This window comes from Dryobates pubescens, chromosome 6, assembly GCF_014839835.1.
Source record: "Dryobates pubescens isolate bDryPub1 chromosome 6, bDryPub1.pri, whole genome shotgun sequence".
Classification (NCBI taxonomy): Eukaryota; Metazoa; Chordata; class Aves; order Piciformes; family Picidae; genus Dryobates; species Dryobates pubescens.
The window spans coordinates 20306879-20321591 of record NC_071617.1 but is presented as its reverse complement, the minus strand read 5'-3'; the positions used below and the strand labels follow the sequence as shown (position 1 = coordinate 20321591).

General features: G+C 41.4%; 1 protein-coding gene across 1 annotated transcript in view; it reads left to right on the top strand.

Moving 5' to 3' along the window:
- The window catches only part of ESR1 (estrogen receptor 1), a 105730-nt gene extending 94024 nt beyond the window's left edge, over positions 1-11706 (top strand). The window contains exons 6-8 of the mRNA XM_009897058.2: positions 1527-1660; positions 7310-7493; positions 11359-11706. Of these exons, the coding sequence (XP_009895360.1) occupies positions 1527-1660; positions 7310-7493; positions 11359-11593 (553 nt within the window). The 3' untranslated portion in view covers positions 11594-11706. The remainder of the gene's footprint in view (positions 1-1526; positions 1661-7309; positions 7494-11358) is intronic.
- Positions 11707-14713: the final 3007 nt, after the last annotated feature.

Genomic DNA, 14713 nt, shown 5'->3' with positions numbered 1-14713 from the left:
TCCTATTATCAGCTTATGTTAGAAAGTTAGAAAGCAGTTCAGAAAAACTGCAGATTTGCATTTCAGATAGTTTAAGTTGGTTAACAAAGAAAATCAATGTTGTAGTCTAGACAATAAAAACATTTGATTAGAAGCCTGCAGTTCAGTGATACTGAGCTCCTGCAGCCCTCACTGATTTCAGTGGACCTGGATCTGCTCCCTAACTCTGAAAACAAAGCATAAACTTCTACTTGTTGCTTGCACAAGTACTTAACTGTGCCTAAAGTGATACTCTTCTTTTTCTTATGGTATTTCTTATGGTATTTCACACAGCAGGTAGCAAAATGAATGAGATTACAAATTTAGTTCAGCTGGTGGGACCTAGACACACATGAAGATTTAGGCAGACAGACTATGTGTTGCAGGAATAAAGATTATTGTCCAGAAGTTGTACTTGTCAGCAAAAAGATCTTGGTTGGAATATTGCTCTTGTAAACTACAGGTCATTGAACTATTTCTGTAAAAGGTACATAGGAATAATCCTTTCTTGCTATCAAAATGTCTTTACCATTTCATGAGTCACCATAAGGCATTTTTAAATGTCTGAGTTTGCAAATAACTTACTGGTTATTTTAAAACTGTGGTCTTGGTTATTCCCATTTTGCAATTTGTTCAGAACCTGCAATATTTTGAATTGTTTTGAGTAGTTTCATAGGGTTTAGGAAGCAATTAAATGCCTTAGTCAGGCAAGAAAAATAAAAATAATGACAGTCAGAATTAATTATTGAACTGTAGATTGGGTGTGTAAGATAAAAATTAGTGAGAATACCTAGCATTGTGAGCAGAGTGAGGTGGTTGATTGTGATTGTTAATGAATGCTGAGATTTCACAAACTTTAGTTTTCTTTAATGCTGTATGTAAAGTTTATCAGATTTATGGAGTAAAGTTTTAATCAGACATCCATACTGACAAGATTTCAGCCTCTTAAGTTCTTCCTGAGCTCATGAATAAGGTTATTAATTAAGGAGACATTATGCTGATATAAAAAAAAATGGGAGAAGCATATTGGAGCATCACAAATTGTAAGGCCAGGTAGAACAGGTACAAAATGTTAGGAAGAAGAAAGGTAAAGAATTTGGACTACTTCAGTTAAAGGAAAAGAAAAAATGAAAGGGGAAACAAAGTAGCACCAAAAGAACTCAAAAGAAATAAAAATGTTGTTTTAAACAAATCTTTTCCTGAGTGTAAAGGTTCAGTTGAATCAATCTCATATGTTTCATCACAGTAATGCTTTGGTGATGAGTTTATGAAATTCACGTTTTGAGGGGGAATATAATACTTAATTATATAACCATCTATGTGGGATACTGAAAACTATGCTTCTGTACTCACCTATACCTCAAATAAGCACTGAGTAAGGAGTCATGTGCTAGCTAAGTGAATTCATGAAATCTGATTGGAAGGCATTGGTGCAGGGGAGATGAAAAGCTCATGCTGCCACAGAGTTACAGCTGTGAATATCTTCCCCCTTGATGGTATTCACACAGGAATCAAGGGAAATGTGTAGAGGGCATGGTGGAAATATTTGACATGCTGCTGGCTACTGCTGCTCGGTTTCGCATGATGAACCTTCAAGGGGAGGAATTTGTGTGCCTTAAGTCCATCATCCTGCTCAACTCTGGTAAGTGATGTGCTTTCCTTTCACTCATGTAATTGTTGATTCTGCACGTGGTTGAATGTTGCTTGTTGTCACTAATGGCATTTTCATTTTGAGACAGCAGCAATCATAGATGTCAACATAGATGCAGGCAGAGCCACCAGGCAGGGATGGCAGTGGGCAAACCTGTTTAGTGGTGTAGATGGGACCTGGCAAATTAATGCACTAATTAGCCTATACTCCAATTACAGTTGATGGGAAGGATGATCAGAGCAGTGTTTTGAACTAGAGGCTAAGCAATGCTTAGCTGTAAATCTACACCTTCTTTTTAATGAGTATTTGTGGACTGTAAATCTCATTCCTAAGTGCACTTCAAAAAATTGGTGATTAAACTCTGCTAAGTTGTTACCTAATGACTAAGGATGCCAGAGTTTCCCCACCCAGAGGACACACCCACTTGTTCTCACCTTTTCCTGTTGTGTTTGAACTTTCAGATGGTGTCAGTCTCTAGTCTCTAGAGGGCTATATGTTCCTTTTATCCAGTGGTCTAACAGATCACTTGCCCAACTAACACTAAACACAGCAGAGTATTTATTAATTAGGCATATCCTCCTGTATGGAAACTTTGACCTGATCTGCTGAAAAAAACCCCCAACCAACCAAAAACCAAAACCAAACCCCCAAATTATGTATTTGTACAATCAAATATAAAAGATTCCATTTATGTTTTGTGAGTTGTGGTTCAAGTGGTGGTGTGATTGTCATCTGTTACCTAAGAAATGGCATCTGAGGCAAGCACCTGGCATATTAGGAATGAGGGTCTGCTGGTTTTGTCTTGGATGCCAGGGTGTGACAGTTGTAGTGGCTGTTTGACATTTTGTTTTACTTTTATTGTCCTGATAATTATAACAGAGTATTTCCTAGAGTTATATGTTCCTCCTGAAAAGTGATACTCCTCCAGATTTTTAGCTAGTATGTTCAAATGTAATTATCCTCTCAAATGGATCTAGAATATGTACTTAATTTATAGAAATATTGAATTAGGAAAAACCAAACAAACATGTGGAAGACTGAATAAAACACACTGCATTTTCATATATTGAGTATTAATCCATGTTGTTGGGAGTTCTTGTGCCACTGCAATATTTGGTATTGATCCAGATAATTAAATTTGTTGTTTAAATGAAGCTTTGCCAGAGAGCACCAGCTATTGTTTGTAAGCCCATCTCACTTTGTTAATGGGAAGCAAGTGAAGTCAGTGATAATCAGAGGCAAATCTTTTCCTTGTAGGAGAGATGGGAACATGTATGAAGCTATTTCTTCGGGGTTCATATTTGGCAGGTGCAAATCAGTGGTGCTATATGTGATAGAAGGGCAGAGCTCATCTCATGATCTGAGGAGTAATCTTTTATTTTTTGTTTTTTCTTTTTTTACATTAAATGAAAGTTTACAAAGCTCTAGGCAGCTTGATCAAACCCTGAAGTTATACTATTTGAGTAGGAGGGTGAATATGACCTCCAAGCCTCTCTTAAATTGCATTTTTAAATTACGATTGCACATACACAACTCTTCTACTAAAGAAGTCACAGAAAGGTACACTGTGAATTTTTGGACCTTATGCTACCTGTATTAAATATGCATATGACTAAAGTAGCTGATCTCAAAATGATTTAAACAAGCAGACTAATTAAAGAAATTTGATTAATTATGCTGCATTTCATATTCAAAAGCAGTTTGCATTTGCATTCAGAAGCTTTGTGAGGACTTGATTCATCGAGTGTACACAAACAACTCATTAAATCCTTGGACATCTGTTAGTCTTTTCACATGAGCTAGTGCTATTTATTGTTTTTGTTGGATGTTTATTTTCTCTCTTTTTTTTGGTAACATCTTTCAAGGCTGTTTACTATCTTTACACTCCTTTTTCATGTAGTCTTGGACAAGATGCGGGCAAATTTTTTAGTTTCGCCCAGTGTGTGGAAAAGATGGAAGGTTTTGTTTATAAAGCAAAATATACATTTATGCTACTTCCAAATTTTTCCTGAGATATCAAGGCGACAACATGTCTGCAACAGCAAGGACAGCATTGTATCTAGCTAAATAACAATCCAGAAGGTGCCCTCTAAAATGCAGTGATACATCCTTTGGCTGAAAAACAAACTCTATTTTTGAAAGAAAGACCAACACAAACCCAACAAAACCCAACACCCATTCAACTCAGCAATAAAGGGCTAGTTTTTAACACTGGAAAATAAATATCAGAAACATGAAAAGGCAACATGATGCCAGGTGTTTTACTTTTGAGTGTATCCAAAGAGGAGGGGCACTATGTGGAGATAAAGATATAGGGTCACATCTGCCTTTACCGCTGATTTCCCTAGTCACTTATTCCAGAGAGATAGAAAGATTTTAGGTGATTTTAAGCATCCTATAGACCTCCCGGTGCATTGCTGCATGCAACTGCTTGATGTTCTTTTCTCTTGATTTTTTCCAGCTCATGGTAAATTGTAGTTTTGGTTTGGTTTGGTTTTTAGTTTTGTTTGTTTGTTTGTAGCTGGGCCTTGAGGAAATTTGAGGGTCTGGTACAGAGTTGAATTTGCTTGTAGCTCAGCCTGACATGCTACAGATTCTGACACAATGGAAGAGAAAGAACAGCCTTGAGTGTGATTTTTTTGTCAACCTAAACTCTAAATGTGAAGATATCTTAAACTGGGGTTTATTATGACATAAAAGCTGTACAGGGTAATCTCCTCTACAGTAAGATGCAAAACTGTGTCACTATATATAGCGACATATGTAAAATTATATATAGCATGCAGCTGGCACGGTAGCACTACCGTCCCTGAGGGATCCTGTTCTGTGCATAGCTTTGTGTTCTGGGCACAGACCAACTAGCTTTACTTGTTTGCAGGGTGGTGCTTTCTCTGTCCTTGCTCCTATTATGTTTTACAGTAACGATCTACAGAAACATCTGGAAAACAAACTGATAGCTATTCAATTCAGGCTTGCTTTCAGCTTTAGCGCTTGGAAAGACTTCAGAGACTGTTAAATTTCACTTTGAGAGGACAATTTTCTGCACTTCTGTTCCAAAACTCTGCTTGTGTATGAATGTGTGTGATGGATACCAAGCATTTCCTTTGTGGAAATTTCTGGTCGTTGGCCCAGGGCAGAAATCACTGCAGTGGACAAAAGTGAAAACCAAATGCCATTTCCCTTGGCAGTTGTTGACTGAAAATAGGCTGGAGTCACTGCATTTTGAGAGGAGTGCTTTTTTTGATTTATACTTTCTAATAGCTCCTGGACTTGATGTAGGTGAGAAAGTTTCTCCTAAGAGATTTTTTCTTTTGCTGGTTTCAAAGTCATGAAATAGGTAATAATAGCATCCTTTGGGTGAAGTAAGCTGCTCTGGAGGCACAGTGGATTTGTGAGACTAATGTTTCCTTCCGATAGACTGTGATTTGTCAGTAATAGTTAAGTATCTTGCCACTAGAGGTACCTGCTAAGCTATAAAGCCCAATATTGTCAGTAGGCCTATGGTGGGGTAAAGATTCAAAGTCATCGAGCGGAGAAAAGCTGCAGGAGCTGTTTCTTTTTTGTTAATTTGTTTTGGTAAATACAATAACAATAATAGAATAAAAATCATCATCACATTTGTAAGAAAACAGACCACAGTACTATTGATGTATATCAAATGTCAAGCAGTATTCATTACCAAAATGAAGAATTCTGACCGACAGTTTTCAGAAGTTGTACTGTGTTTGAGTTAACCTTTTGCTTTTTAAAGCAGTTTCTCTCTCTTATTCGCTTTCTCCCTCTCAGAGATATTCACAAATGCAAATTTATATTTCTTTGTAGTACAGAAGACCCAAGACATAAAACCTGCTTGCAGGATACAGTAGTCCCTGAAGTACCAGGATGATGAGAGGAGAAGTATGGCAAGAAGACAGTAAAAAACCCCACAAACAAACAACCCAAACCCTCAGTTTCCCTGACTGCTCAGATACATGGCAAAATAGTCTTCTCTTCCAGACACTAGGCTACAGATAAAACAGATAGGCTAGGATATATATGTCTGTGTTTGTGTGCATACTAGTATATTAATGTAACTTTTTTCTTAATATCATTAACTGCATTTTCTATTGTGCTATACATGGTGCTTTAAAGACAAGCAAAATTAAAAGGAATTCCAGAAACAAATTTTTCATAAGGGCAAAATTCAAATTTCTTTTTGGCCCTGTGAGCTGATGCAGAAGGGCTACAGCACAGGATGTGTCAAGTACAGGGCAATGAACATGCCATGATAAAGCCAGTTTGGTTGTATTACCGTACATAACATGTTAGGCCATAGAATACATAGAATAAACCAGGCTGGAAAAGACCTTCAAGATCATCGCGTCCAACCCATCAACCAATCAAACACCACCCAAACAACTAACCCACGGCACCAAGCACCCCATCAAGTTTTCTCCTGAACACCTCCAATGACGGCGACTCCACCACCTCCCCAGGCAGCCCATTCCAATGGGCAATCACTCTCTCTGTATAGAACTTTATCCTAACATCCAACCTAAACCTCCCCTGGTGCAGCCTGAGACTGTGTCCTCTTGTTCTGGTACTGGCTGCCTGGGAGAAGAGACCAACATCCGTCTGTCTACAACCTCCCTTCAGGTAGTTGTAGAGAGTGATAAGGTCACCCCTGAGTCCCTTCCTCTCCAGGCTAAGCAACCCCTTGCTGCCTCAGGAGTGGCTTATAGCAATACAAACTGTTTAGAATTATTGGCTCAGACCAGAAGATTAAAAAAGTGGTTTGAAATGCAAAAGCTGCATTTTGGTAGCACAGTGCTGTTCTGACCCAATTCACATTGGCTGTGTGCTGTCCAGAACAAATTCAAGATAACAACATGCAAAATAATTTAGAATTTCCCATTTAGAAAGCTGGTGTGCTTCATGCACCTGAGTTACTGCTGGCAAAAGCTCTTGTGCCTAGGTTAGACTATTGCATAGGAGAAATAGAAGGACTGTTTGAAGTGGAATTTGTAGGTGCTTCAATCTTTGGAAAAATGTCTTTCTTGTCCAATTTTTCAGGCTGTTCTCTGTAAGCAGTATCTGAGAGCTAAATTTACACAAGTCAGACAAGGGTTTTGCAGGAGAGTCGAGTGTGCAGGTGAAGCAGCATACCATTCAAGGCTCTTGTTTGGTTGGGAAGGTTTTGTTGAGGTGCATGTGTGTAAATCAACCCTGATTTTGTTGTGATAGGGTAGTATTCAGGTCTAAATGGCAAAAACTGCCAAGGGCCTGGGCAAGTCAAATACTGTAGAGCTCTCAAGGGCAAACAGCATCTCCTCAAGGTTTCAGAGGTAAGTGATTGACAGAAGAGTGCAGCATCCATTTATGTCTAGCTGCAGGCTGCAGGTCTTTCCCACCACCTGGGCCAGACTTTGGATGTACCTGGGCAGGGAAGAGACATCATCTTCCTCCTCCTTCTTTTGCCCACAGGAAGGAAATCCAAACTTCAGTGTCAGTGACCTGGCTGGCAAGTGAGAAGGTTTACATAGTCAGCTCCCATAGTTTAGCACAGAAGAGGCCATCCACAAGGTATACCTTGGGCAAGTCTGACTCCATCAAAGTAATTTTTTGTCTGTGGTTTTTGTTTTCTTCTCCTTCCCACTCCAGGTGTGTACACTTTTCTATCCAGCACTCTGAAATCTCTGGAAGAGAGAGACTATATTCACCGTGTTCTGGACAAAATCACAGACACTCTGATACACTTAATGGCTAAGTCAGGTCTTTCTCTGCAGCAGCAACACAGACGACTGGCTCAGCTCCTTCTCATCCTCTCTCACATCAGACACATGAGGTGAGAGCAAGCACACAGTCAGCCCTCCTGCATTGGTCCCATACAGGGGATCTCAGGTTTTCACCAATGTACACATATACTTTTTCTTCACAGGTGGGAGTGCAAACTGTGTATAGAGCTCTTTTAAAAAAAAAGAAAAGAGTCTACTTTCCATAAAGATGCATGGAACTTGTGTGCAAAATGATATGGTGGATTATAGTGTGAAAGGAGTAAATGTTGTATTAGAAATGCTGTGTCCAGCAGGAGTAGGGGGGTGATTGTCCCCTTGTACTCAGCCCTGGCGAGGCCACACATTGAGTATTGTGTCCAGTTTTGGGCACCCCAATGCAAGAGAGATGTGGAGGTGCTGGAGTGAGTGCAGAGGAGGGCAAGGAATCTGGGGAAGGGCCTGGAGAATAAATCTTATGAAGAGCAACTGAAGGAGCTGGGGTTGTTAAGTCTGAAAAAGAGGAGGCTGAGGGGAGACCTCATTGCTGTGTACAACTACCTGAAATGACATTGTGGAGAGGCTGGTGCTGTTCTCTTCTCACAGGTAATTAGAGATAGAACAAGAGGGAATGGCCTCAAGCTGCAACTGGGCAGGTTTAGACTGGACATTAGGAAAATAGTTTTGACAGAAAGAGTGGTCAGGCATCAGAATGTGCTGCCCAGGGAGGTGGTTGAGTCACCAACCCTGGATGTGTTTAAAGATCGTTTGGATGTGATGCTTGGGGATATGGTTTAGGGGTGAGCCATGTAGAATAGTGTTATCAGTTGGACTTGGTGATCCTGAGGGTCTTTTCAACCAGAATGTTTCTGTGATTTTTCCCTATTTGTTTCTTCTAGCTTTCTTTTGCTTTGCTTGTTTTGATAGTGCTGTAAGCAGTATCTATTTTTAATGTTATGTGCATCTTGTATTCTGTTTGAAAAGTAATGTAGCAGCTCTGCAATCTTTAGTTTCCTATGAGATAAAACTTAATAAAACTATCACTTTAAGCAGCCACTTTTCACAAGTGGCTTGATTGCAAAGCATTTTGGAAAAGAAGATTATTATCATTACATGTATCTGATGAGTTAGGATAAATGCAGATGTAATGAAACCCAGTCTAGAGGGCTGTGGCCTTTGCTAACTAGAGGTGAGGTATCTGAGGCACTCTTAAGTAGTTGCAGCAATGATTCTCCCCAAAGCAATTACCTCTTTAAGCAGCTGCTCAGTGGCTGGAGTATTGACAACATCACAAGTTTATATAGATACATCATAGTATCATAGTATAAGTCAGGTTTGGAAGGAACCACAAGGATCATCTAGTTCCAACCCCCTTGCCATGGGCAGGGACAGAGCCCCATCTAGCCTGCTCTTAAACACCTCCAGGGATGGGGCCTCAACCACCTCCCTGGACAACCCATTCCAGGGCTTCACCACTCTCATGGTGAAGAACTTCCTCTTCATGTCCAGCCTGAATCTCCCCACCTCTAGCTTCGTTCCATTCCCCCTAGTCCTATCACTACCTGATATCCTGAGAAGTCCCTCCCCAGCCTTCTTGTAGGCCCCCTTCAGATACTGGAAGGCCACAATTAGGTCACCTTGGAGCCTTCTTTTCTCCAGACTGAACAGCCCCAACTCTTTCAGTCTGTCCTGATAGGAGAGGTGCTCCAGCCCTCTGATTGTACATCATAGATTTTATTTTTATGAAGGGACAAGTGATGTTGTTACATAGATTTAATTTTTTTTTTCAATTGATGAAATTAAAACTATAATAAGCACAACATTATAGTTACTAAAGCTGAAACATGCAGATCTTACCTCCTGGGCTGATAAGCAAGTCTTCAGAAAAAAGTCAAGAGGTGTGTGCACGTGGTTTTCATACTTTTAATACTTGTCTCTTCTTGTGGAGCTTTTTTGTCTTCATGTTATTAATGTTTTTTCCCCTAAAATATATTTGTATAATTAAGAAAATTTCAGATGCAAAGTGAATTATTGTTTGCACAGTTTTGTGAATGGATAATATTACAAATTAGCATTTGCTAACAAATTGGCTGAGTGGTTTTTTATGTATATATATGGGAAAGAACATCTCATAATTTCCATTTTATTATGGGGGAAAGCCAAGATTCATCCCACCAAACTAGTCACAGTGCCTAAATGACAAGTCCATGTGCTCTAATCTACCTTTAGGTAAAGGAGAACAAAAGAGCCACTGCCAAAAGGCAGCTTGCTCATGGGCAGTCTGGAACAATCTTTGAAGGTGCCTTCTTTGATACTGTCCCCCACAGCAAACTCCTGGCCAAGCTGTCAGCCCATGGCTTGGACAGGAGCACTCTGCATTGGTTTAGGAACTGGCTGGAGGGCCGAGCCCAGAGAGTGGTGAATAGTGACACATCCAGCTGTCAGCCAGTCACTAGTGGTGTGCCCCAAGGATTGGTGCTGGGCCCCATGCTCTTTAATATCTTTATTGATGATCTGGATGAGGGCATCAAGTCCATCATCAGTAAGTTTGCAGATGACACCAAGTTAGGAGCAGGTGTCTGTCTGTTGGAGGGTAGGAGAGTTCTGCAGAGGGACCTTGACAGGCTGGACAGATGGGCGGAGTCCAACGGCATGAGATTTAACACATCCAAGTGCCGGGTTCTACACACTGGCCACAACAACCCCATGCAGAGCTACAGGCTGGGGTCAGAGTGGCTGGAGAGCAGTCAGGCAGAGAGGGACCTGGGGGTACTGGTTGATAGTAGGCTGAACATGAGCCAGCAGTGTGCCCAGGTGGCCAAGAAGGCCAATGGCATCCTCTCCTGCATCAGGAACAGTGTGGCCAGCAGGAGCAGGAAGGTCATTCTGCCCCTGTACACTGCACTGGTTAGGCCACACCTCGAGTACTGTGTCCAGTTCTGGGCCCCTCAGTTTAGGAAAGAGGTTGGGTTGCTGGAACGTGTCCAGAGAAGGGCAACAAAGCAGGTGAGAGGTTTTGAGCACAAACCCTATGAGGAGAGGCTGAGGGAGCTGGGGTTACTTAGCCTGGAGAGGAGGATGCTCAGAGGAGACCTTATTGCTGTCTCCAACTACCTGAAGGAGGCTGTAGCCATGTGGGGGTTGATCTCTTCTCCCAGGCAACCAGCACCAGAACATAGTCTCAAGTTGTGCCAGGGAAGATTTAGGTTGGATGTTAGGAAGAAGTTCTTCCTAGAAAGAGCATTTGCCATTGGAATGGGCTGCCCAGGGAGGTGGTGGAGTCACCATCACTGGAGACTGGATGGGGTGCTTGGTACCGTGGTTTAATTGATTAGATAGTGTTGGATGATAGGTTGGACTTGATGATCTCAAAGGTCTTTTCCCATCTCCTCTCCTCCTCTCCTCCTCTCCTCCTCTCCTCCTCTCCTCCTCTCCTCCTCTCCTCCTCTCCTCCTCTCCTCCTCTCCTCCTCTCCTCCTCTCCTCCTCTCCTCCTCTCCTCCTCTCCTCCTCTCCTCCTCTCCTCCTCTCCTCCTCTCCTCCTCTCCTCCTCTCCTCCTCTCCTCCTCTCCTCCTCTCCTCCTCTCCTCCTCTCCTCCTCTCCTCCTCTCCTCCTCTCCTCCTCTCCTCCTCTCCTCCTCTCCTCCTCTCCTCCTCTCCTCCTCTCCTCCTCTCCTCCTCTCCTCCTCTCCTCCTCTCCTCCTCTCCTCCTCTCCTCCTCTCCTCCTCTCCTCCTCTCCTCCTCTCCTCCTCTCCTCCTCTCCTCCTCCTAACTGTAGCAGACACATACACCAATTGCACTTAGTTGTTTTGTACAATGTGGAATCTATATTAACCTAATATTATTTGCTGATAGTTCCTCCTCTTCCCCTCTCCCCCCCCCCCCCCCCCCCCCCCCAGCATATTTAGAAAGTAACCATTGTTTCATTACAACCAACAGCAACAAAGGAATGGAGCACCTCTACAATATGAAGTGTAAAAATGTAGTTCCACTTTACGATCTCTTGCTGGAGATGCTGGATGCTCACCGACTGCATGCCCCAGCAGCCAGGAGTGCTGCACCTATGGAAGAGGAGAACCGGAGCCAGCTGACAGCTGCATCAGCTTCATCTCATACCTTGCAGTCTTTTTATATAAACAGCAAAGAAGAGGAGAATATGCAGAATGCAATATAAACAAAAGTTAGCATGTACAATGGTATGAGAAACCCAGCAGCATACTACCTAGCTCATGCTCTGTCTATAGTGCCACCGATGTAAACACTCCAATGACAGCAGTCACCTGCATTTTCCATGAGTGTTTGTCAAGCACTTGCCTAAGTTCATTGCTTAGCCTAAATGGAAGGCATATCATTGCTATGGACAGCCAGCAAGGATTGTCAGGCTAACCTGATTTAAAATTTGCAGTATTTTTATTTAATTTTGCATGTAAGTTAGGTAAATCCTAATCTAACCCTAACATAATTTTACTATAAATGAATAGACCATACCACCCACGTGTATTGATATCTTCTTGAGTGGTAGCTTTTGTTGATATCCACCTCAAATTCTGAGCTTGTGTAATCCTTTGCTTGCTTGAAACTTTGAAGCATTTTGGAAGAGATTCTGGATTACTTTGTCGGGAAGGCAAATGGAAAGCTGATTGACATCTTAGTGTGCCATAGTGAAACTGCACCTCTAGTGACTGGCTTGGTAGTTAAGTAGATTCCTGCCTCTCTTCTTCTTGCAGTAGAAAGGACCTCCTGTCCAAGAATAACTCTGTTTTACCTTGCTGGCTTACATCAGGAGACAACTCCCTCTCAAGATTATACTGACCAAACTTTTAGGTCCCCTACCATATCCTTTAGCTGACTTGTGTTGCATGCATCCTACCTTATCTGATCCTACAAAGATAAATTGTTCTGTTGCTTGGCAGTGTGTAATTCAATTCAACAGCAAACATAGTGGTAACATACATAATTACTCTTACATCAGATGACTACAAAAATCATCAGGTCTTAAAAAGGTCCTCACATGCATACTGTAAAAAAAAAAAAAAAATAAAATCCCCTGCCATTTGTTTTGTTATGCTACAAACCAAGGGGTGAGTATGCCAGTGCAAGAGTGGCACAACAGGGTGAGATGGTCTCACCCCACTCAGTAGAGTGTGCTCTAGCCATGTGTGGGAGTGCTGTCATCATGGCAAGATTGGAAGAAGGCTTTGCACTTACTTGGCTTTTTTTGGGTCTCGTTGAGGCACACTCAGAAATCACTGTTAAGAGCCAGCTCTGCTCTGACACTAAAACTGGGCAATGAGCCTCAGACGTAGTGAAGACTCTGGGACTGCATGTTCAGGAAGATAAATCTTTCTCCGTGGATGTCTAACTGTTTTTCATGAGGATTGGTCAGATTCTTCAGATCAACTGTAAATACACAAAAGGTCTGCTAACACGGAGGTTCAGCAAGACATAAAGGAGAGAGACTGAAGAAATCTCTATCATGTGCTGTTTAAATTAGGAGTCGGTGCTGCTTGTTTGCCTCTATGCTAGAAAGCTAAACATGTCAGGGAATGCTGCTGGGTACTGGAATGCAATTATTACATATGCCAGGGATATTTTATTAGTCTAATGATAAACTTTGCCTGTGCTATCTGCACTTATGGTTTACAGGTGCAATTTGGGAGTTAGCATGGACCAGGGACTTTTCCAACAGCTGGTTGGAAGTGACCACCCTGCCAGTAAGATTTCATAGTGTGTGCACAGGCTGCTCCACAGGAGGTGGCTGTGGTGCTAGAGAAGGGTTCAGGGATGCTTGTTTTACTGCTATAGTTGAAGCCTTTATACTAGATTATGTTGATCAGAATATCCTGCAGTAACTAAATATAGGAAATACTGCAGCTGATGCCACAGAGGAGTGCCTATGTCTAATTATGCTCCCTGTTACAGAAGCAGCCTGTGTGCAGTGAGATCGAGTTACACAGCAGCTGCGAAGGCAACAAGGCACAGGGCGAGTTTGTGCTCCAAGTCAAGGATTTGAATCTTTAGTAAATGTACATAATGATGTCTGTAACAGTTTCATGTACATATCCAAGGATACATGTAGTTTCAAAGTCTAAAGCTAGATGTTACCTATGCTTGAGAAGATTCCCCCCAAAATTGTGCAAGCCTAAACATGTGAAGCAGTCATTGTAAGTTATCAGGCCTTTTATTGTTGCCTTTATAGTGTAGTTTTTTTTCTGAATGTGCTGAAGGATTTATCTTTTTGTGTATTCAGTAGGAGTGTGTGTGTGTGCTTGTGCAAATTTGGTACGTAAGGGCTTCTGGAGGGCTCCTAAATGCCTTGAAAGAAAATGCATTTTGTTTATTTTAGTAGCTGTTTTTCAAATGTGTTAAACATGAATGCCCTGAAATAAGTGCAGGCTAAGAGCTGAATGGAGTACAGAAATCCCTCTAGCTACACTTATGTGCTTACACTGTCATCATTAACTTGTAGCCCAGTGTGGGTTAGAGCTGCTTATTTAATACTGTACGTGCAACTTGGTGTTCTCTAGGATGGAACACAGATCAAGCTCATAAGCTGCAAGGCAAATTGGTTTAAATGAATGCCTCCCTTCCTACATCCCAAAATAGCTCATCACATTGATTCAAGTGTGAATTTGGCATAGAGTTGAAAAAGTAATGGACAGCAATCCACAACACAGGAGCAGATTCTGCTGGTACATCACATAGGACAAGTACCGGCACACTCTACAGGTTTTCCTGGTGAAGCTGGGTAAGTGTGAATTGAAGTGATACGCAGCAGACAGAAGGGTATCCTGTATCTGGGAACACATCAAATAATGTCAGCTCATAATTTTAATTATGATTGCTTTCTTAGGCTCAGCCCTTGGAAGGAAGTAATTTACATCCAAAGAGTCCTCCCATGTTCATGATGACAACAGAAAACTGATTCCCAATAATACACTCATTTACCTTGGGGCAGTTTCAGGATCTGTGTCATTAACTCGTTTGCGAGATTTTAAATGAAGTAGCACCTTAATGAATATAGTAACCTTCCCATAGTTATTTATAAAGACAATTGTCCCCATATCAGACAGCTGAATGTAGCTATTCAATTGATTAAACAATGTCTAAGATACAAAAATGGCAACTTTTTTATCATATGGGTCATTCTAAATCACACTCATGTATGCAAACGATCGTGCCTGACATTTGGTAATTGTGATTTCACAGGATGCTATTTTATGTGTGTGTAGATATATATATACATATATACTTTATATTTGCAGCTGACAAACCAGTACTACCTGAATACTTG